The 7,459-nt window shown below is 45.0% G+C and overlaps 1 protein-coding gene across 1 annotated transcript; it reads left to right on the top strand.

Annotated features, from left to right (window-relative positions):
- The first annotated feature begins 1,817 nt into the window (after positions 1 to 1,817).
- Positions 1,818 to 5,287, top strand: LOC148120207 (granzyme C-like). Its single transcript, XM_087912102.1, has 5 exons — positions 1,818 to 1,924; positions 2,946 to 3,096; positions 3,548 to 3,683; positions 3,809 to 4,069; positions 5,078 to 5,287. The coding sequence occupies exons 1-5, from the start codon at positions 1,870 to 1,872 to the stop codon at positions 5,219 to 5,221; spliced, it is 747 nt and encodes a 248-aa protein (XP_087768228.1). The 5' UTR covers positions 1,818 to 1,869; the 3' UTR covers positions 5,222 to 5,287.
- The last annotated feature ends 2,172 nt before the right edge of the window (positions 5,288 to 7,459 follow it).

Genomic DNA, 7,459 nt, shown 5'->3' with positions numbered 1-7,459 from the left:
TTAGAACTAAAATATCTCAGTCCCACCTTAAAAATTCACCTGAATTCAGAGCTATGCCCATCAAGCTGGGGAGTGAAGCATTTCTTGCTCAAAAGCAATGTCAAATATCCCACAAAATTCACGTTGTCCTCCTTTGCCTTCATGATAAAAGCATACCAAAATAAATTATCCTATTTATATGTGTTCAATTTCTTTATTAGATATTACAAACATGGAACCTGCTCCATAGTTTTGAAAGATTCTGTATAAATGGGCACCATATAATTAGGATTATTTTATTCTCTAGAATTTTGTCACTTACCTGTATGTGCAGATATTGTGTCACTTGTATATGGTCCCTTTCCAGGGGGAAACATCTTCGTTCATTACAACTTGCATTAGTAATGTGTAGCTCAAAACAATTACCCCTTCACTATGGCTCAGAAAACCCAAAAGTCTACATACCCAAAGATCAGATCATTAATTTTGATCCAATTATATCAGGACTGCAGTTCACAACTAGGACAAGAAAACTTCTCTTGGTCATAAAGTGGGAAAGAAGGAAATTCAAAAATAAAACACATGCACACACATGCACGCACACACACACACACGCATGCATGCACACGCATGCACAACTGTTCCTAGGGCAAGGCTAGTCTGTCTTACCCCCCAGAGTTGATCTCACACAGCTCTAACCACCTGTTCTCTAAACTCAGATTCTCAGCTCACTCCAGTCTATATCAGCCTTTTTAAGGGCTGCATCCCTGTCAATCTCACTTCTGGATCTAGTCCAATAAATAATCACTCAAGATCTTACCAAGACCCTTTGATCGACAGAAAATCCTAGGCGCTGTTTCAGAAAACACCACTGCAGTTCTCAGCAGGGAAGCCAGGGCTCATTTAATCTTCCTGACTTTTTTTTAAAATATTTTTTATGGTTTATTTAACTTTATTTTATGTGCATTGGTGTGAAGGTGTCAAATCCCCTGCAACTGGATCTTCAGACAGTTGTGAGCTGCCATGTGGGTGCTGGGAATTGAACCCGGGTCCTCTGGAAGAGCAGTCAGTGCTCTTAACCACTGAGCCATCTCTCCAGCCCCCAATCTTCCTGACTTTTAAATTCAATCCTGAAGCTCTTGCTTTGAGATAAACGCCAATAAACAATAAACGGGTAACAAGTAACAGATACATGTCAATGTGACTCATTAGTATATTTAACTGTGCATGACAGCAAAATGTGATCAATGACCACAGGGTAAATACTTGCTTTTGAGATTTCTCGGTGACATCCTAGCAGTTTAGGAAAGTCAGAGTGAGCAAAGATTAATTCATCAGACTGTTCCAACAGATGGTTCCATAGTATGATCAGAACTCGCCGAGGTTAATAAGAAGATGTACTGAAACTCTTCCTCACCAAGTATGGCTCTGCATAATTCTCACTAAAAACTGTATAACTTTATCTGTGTATTTGTAGTTCTATAACTGTTTCATGATAAACTGGTTATCTGTATTATTTAAAATGGAAAGAAAGAAACCAAAGAAACGAAAATTGATCTTATCAGAGTGCAAAAGGATATAAGAGGTAAGAAAGGCCACACTTTTGTCTCAGTGTAGGCACAGTGGATTTCCTGGGGTCTCAGGCCCTCCTCAACCACAACCTTAGCACCCTCTTTTCCGGGTCTTTATCCAGGATTAGCTCAGAGGATGTCAATGTGGTGACCATGTCGTTTTTACCCAAACCAGGAAACTGCCTTAGCTAATAAAGCCAATCAGAGCAGAGGTGCACAGGTATAAAAGGCCTGTGAGGTCACGGAGCACTCACCTCCTTCATCCTTCAAGGGCTGTGTCCACCCTGCCCTCCTTCAACCCGAGAGCTTTCCTGGGAAGATGGCAGCAGTCTTGATTCTCCTGACCTTTCTTCTGCCACTTGGAGCTGGTGCAGGTGAGTGAACACCCCTTTCCAGGGCTCCATCCCATAATACCTCTGTGGAGTCTCTGCCCAGCTCTAGTCAGGAACTTTCTGCCCTGAACCAGGAGGTTTCTGAACCTCAGCTCCCAGACCAACCCAGACCTGTTAGCCTGTCACTGGCTAGATCCTCAACAAGGTCTGAAGAAGGAAGGTGTCCTCAGAGGACATGGTGGGCACTAGCTTCTCCCTGCTCTTTGTGTCACCTAGAGAGAGGCTCATACATAGATAGAGATGTTAAGAGAATGAAAACCTCCAAAAAGCACATCATTAACTTCATTTAAGCCCAGATCAATGGCCCCTTTAATGACCTTCCTGCAATGGAGTAAGGCCACCAGCTCAAGAATATTATCATTATTTAGCAACCTCTCCACTCAATTTCTGAAGAAAGAGGCCCAGGGCAACAAATGCCAGCATTACACCCTCCACTAAATTTTCAGGTTTAGTTGGCTTCTCCACTTCTTTCTGCTTGTCCCTAGCTGTTCCTGTCTTTGTCAGCACACAACTCCAATGGCCCCAGGGCCCTGAATCCCATGAGTTCTGAACTACTAGCCCTGCAACTACCTAGAAGTCATTCATTCATTCATGCAGCCAAAAGCATTTATTGAGAACCCAAGATGTGTTGGGCACCAGAATAGGAGAGTTTTAAAAAAATATCCACCGGATAGGGGTTGGGTAAAAGGTGAAAACATTATACCAATCAAGACAACAGAGGGTTGGAGAGATGCAGTAAGAAAGAAAAGATCAAGGCAATTTACCTCAGTGTAGCCTCATGTATTTAGAGCTTGTCCTTCCATGCATTTGTAAAGCAGGGCCTGGAGGAGTGCTACCCACCCCTTTTTAGAGCAGGGCCCTGAGGCTTAGAATTCAGCAGAGATTATTCTATGTGTAAGGAATTCCGTCTACAACATCTTGGGGAACTGCAGATCCCATTGCCTTTACCCTCCAGACCTCATCTGCTTCTCACAGACACCCCATATTCTGTCTTTTCTTTCAGAGGAGATCATCGGGGGCCATGAGGTGAAGCCCCACTCCCGTCCCTACATGGCATTTGTTGAATTTGTGAATATTGATGGGAATAAGAGTCGCTGTGGAGGCTTCCTGGTAAAAGACAACTTTGTGCTGACAGCTGCTCACTGCAGGGGAAGGTGAGGAGAAGTAGCTGGCCCATGCTTTCTGAGATCCCGAAAGGAGTTTAAATGCTTTAATTGTGATTCCTTCTTTGAGAGCTCACTGGAGGGCAGGACTGTGACAATGGAAGTTGACCACAGGGAAACTTTGAGGACAAAGGGTGAGAGGTCAGAGGCAGCAGCACAGTTGAGTTGAAAGCAACTACACTGGTCAGACTACAGCAGTGGTTGAGGTTGAACGTGCACATTAAGAGTCAATACAAACTTTGGAGTATTGCTGAGAAGTAAGAGGGAGCCTCCAGGAGTCTAGTGTCCTTGAGAAGACAAAAGCAGTAGTTCACACCCTGAGGCCCTTCTGTCTCCTCAGTCCCCTCAGCTAGAGCCCCACCCTGGCCACCTAGCCTCTTACAGCTCATGGACTGTGTCCTCTCTCACTCCACATCTCCCATCTGTACTCTGCTCTCTACAGCTCAATGAAAGTCACTCTCGGAGCCCACAACGTAACAATCAAAGAGAAGACCCAGCAGATCATTCCTGTGGCAAAAGCCATCCCACATCCAGACTACAATCCTATGGATAACTCCAATGACATCATGCTCTTGAAGGTGAGAAGAGAACCCCATCCTGTCCATTGGTTGCTACTCCTGCTCTCACCGCGTTCCTTTCATCTCTTCCATCCTGGTGTCTCAGCCCAGCAGTCAATGAGCCGCACTCTTTCTTCTTCCCACAGCTGGAGAGGAAGGCCAAGAGGACCAAAGCTGTGAAGCCCCTCAACCTTCCCAGGCGCAAGGTCTGTGTGAAGCCAGGGGATATGTGCTATGTGGCTGGTTGGGGAAGGACAGACCTGGATGGTGACAGGTCAAACACACTTCAAGAGGTAGAGCTGACCATCCAGAAGAATCAGGTGTGTGAGTCCCGCTTCCCAAGTCGTTACAACAAAGCCATTGAGATCTGTGTGGGGGACCCAAAGATCAAACGAGCTTCCTTTAAGGTAAATTGTATTGTCCTTCTCTTGGGGCTCCATGGGAGGGGAAAAGCAATCTAGGACCTAGAGACCAAGAATTAGGGACTCCTTTTCTCGCTGACTGTGATATTTCTCACTGGAAACAGCAGAAAGCAGTAACTAGCTAGGGCATCAGAGATGACAAGCAACTACTGTGAAGTCAGCTTGTTGCAAGGTTTTACATGGATTTAGTCCACCACATTAGTGCCAATTGTTGCAAGGAGGGGGCTGTTTGTTTGTTCCAGCTGCCCAGAACCAAAATAATCACACAGAAACTGTATTACTTAAATCACTGCTTGGCCTATTAGCTCTAACCTCTTATTGGTCAACTCTTATATCTTAATTTAACCCATTTTTATTAATCTGTATATATCCATGTGACAGTGGCTTACTGGCAAAGATTTGGCATGTCTGACCCTGGCTGCGGTCCCATGGCATCTCTCTGACTCTGCCTTCTTTCTCCCAGGATTTAGTTCAGTCTTCCCTGCCTACCTAAGTTCTGCTCTATCAACAGGCCAAGGCAGTTTTTTTTAAATTCATTAATGGTAATGACAGCACACAGAGGGGACTCCCACATCAGCTGGTATAAAGCAGGATTTGCACTGTCCTCCTGTCACTGAGGCCCAGGCTTTAGAAAGCTGTGCTCCCTGTGTGTTTCGTTACCATGTGGGGGGTCTCCTCAGAGCAGGCACCCACTTTTGTCAATTGTCTTGTCCTCCATGCTCACATGAGGCTCAATCACCTGTCCACAATTCTAAACAACAGCTTTGACCTGAGGGTTCAACACACCTTCATAGAAAATGGATCATAGACTTGGAGTCTGGACTCAGGAGGGAGGTGAAGCAGTAACCCTTTTCTAAATTGGAGTGGGAAGCCCAGGGTTCCCAGGTCTGCCCTCTGATCTCCCTCACCCAGAACACACAAGTCATGCTTTATGGTGGGAGGGTGGGCTAGTGTGCTATCAGCTCCGTCCCCTGTGCCCCTCTCTATTCACAGGGGGATTCCGGAGGGCCTCTCCTGTGTAACAAAGCGGTTGCAGGCATCGTCTCCTTTGGGTATAAAAATGGTTCAGCTCCAAGAGTCTTCACCAAAGTGTCAAGTTTCCTATCCTGGATAAAGAAAACGATGAAACACAGCTAATTACAGAGCAAACCAGGCCCCTCCAGCTGAGTCTAAGATTGTCCTAGGATAGAAGCCAGCATCTCAATAAAGGTCTCTTTGCAGAATCAGAAGACTGGTTTCATATCACAGGGACCAACTCTGTGCTAGGCAGGCCAATGGCACACTTCTATTTACTGCTCATTCCTCAACCATGTGCACACCTTGCCCAAAGCTCAGGCAAGGACATTGACCAGCTTCTTTTATCTTGCCCCTCTGTGCAGTGCCTGGCCTTCCGACAGGCCCAAAGCTGAGCTTGGGTTTCTCTTGTCTTGGGGCTCAGGGTGAACATTTTTCCTCCTCTGTGTCATATGAAAGAAAGGTGAGAGCAAGCACAATTGTTCCTGGAGACGGGGGGAGACAGCTGAGGCCAGTGTAGATGGACCTTCCTGGGCAGAGTATTATTGCTCCACAGCTTAACCATTAAGGTGATAGCAATTTCAGTATCCCCACTTTCTCATGTATCCTCCTCTGAAGCAGGGCCAAGTTCCTCCAGCCTCTAAGCTCCACCCCCTTCTCTTTTATGCCTGCTCTGAGACTCTATCAACTTCTATGCTTAGTAGTCCATGCTAATCTTTACATGTCCCCACCTCTTATCCCCCTACCTAGGACACCCAAATCCACATGTGGTTCCTTTCATTAGGGCCTCAGACCTGTGGTGCCAGCCTAAATCATGACCTAGCAGGGAGGGACTGACAAAGGTCCAGACTAGAAGTGGCACCACAGAGGACATTGAGACCAGGGCTCTCAATGTCTGTCTCCAAACCCTGCACCCCAGCTCCCACATGCTTAGACCTAGGGAAGCTCTTCACAGTCAGCTCACTCACACCCCCAACCTCTGCATGTGCTCAGCATCCATAGCAGCGGGGTCTCTCAGCAGCATGAGCTCCTCTGAGCTTGTTCATCTCAATCATTGCCGGCTTCTAGGCTATGGTGTCCTGCTGTCATTTTGTCACTGTCAGTCTTTGATATCCCCAAGACAAAAGAACTAAAAGTCTCTACTTTTCCATCAGTCAGCACTGAAGTATACAAGGTTTACAAATGGTCTTAGGCAATTAGCTCCTATGGGAAATTATTCAGAAAATCGGCATTCCACCCAGGAGTGGGCAGTAGGTAGAGAATAACACAACCTTGTTGTGTGTATTCTAAAGATGGCAGAAACAGGGGCAGTATGCTGATTTCAATCCTAAGAGATGCACATGCTCAGAAACATAATTCAGATACAGAATTACATGTGAGTCAGGAGGCTGTGAAATAAACAAAAATGAAATAAAAGGTGTGGGGAAGAACCTGTGATATTTCAACATTCTTAGTTATGGCTGTATCCATAGTTCCTCAGACTACCTGGGATTCTCTTACGAAGTTCTGGGCATGAGACTGTAGCCAGAATGTGTGTGTGTGTGTGTGTGTGTGTGTGTGTGTGTGTGTGTTTATATAAGAGTCTCCCTACATTGGACGCACACTGCTAAAAAAAAAAAATCCATGCTGCCAGGGGTTTTTGCACATGCATTAATCCAGCACATGAGGGGCAGAGGCAGGCAGATCTCTGACTCCAAGGCCAGACAAGGTTGTAGAGAGAAGACTCTCAAAATAAACTAATAAAAAATTAGTTTATAAAAAATATAAACTAATAATAAATTAACTTAAATAAACAGAAAACTCCAAGCAGCCTTGGCTCAGGGTCCTGTCCTGTCAGGCACTTAACAGATAACATGACTGGCAGCTAAGCTTAGTGGTTCCCTGTCCCACACAGACAGCATGTATGTACTTCCTGGATTGGAAGTAAAATCTTGCTTTGGATCAGGAAACTTTCAAGGACAAGGTTTTATATAGGAAGAGACGTAGGTGGCACACAGTTTTTGATAGAGAGGTGGAAATCAAAACCTGCCCTGGAGACAGATTAAGGACCCAGCTCCTTTAGAGACAACAAAAACAAAGAAGAGTGCAGAATCAAAGAAACGTGTGTTTGAAAACATATGGTCATATATGTATTTAGAAGTCATATTTATTTGAGGAGATGGTTCTAAGGCTACAAATAACTCTGAAAACCATTATTGTATATCCATTAGAGAGGATATAAAATAATTTTCTATGAATAGGAAGTAACTGACCTGACAAACAGTATGAACCATATTGGGGTGAGGCTGAACTTAGCCTGGGATTCCCTGAAGAATTGACCTCAATGTCATGTATTTTCCAATCAGTAATTTGGCGTCATCC

This window comes from Myodes glareolus, chromosome 12 (assembly GCF_982192425.1).
Source record: "Myodes glareolus chromosome 12, mMyoGla1.1, whole genome shotgun sequence".
Lineage (NCBI taxonomy): Eukaryota > Metazoa > Chordata > Mammalia > Rodentia > Cricetidae > Myodes > Myodes glareolus.
The sequence above is the reverse complement of the archived record's forward strand: the minus strand, read 5'-3'. Positions and strand labels throughout refer to the sequence as shown.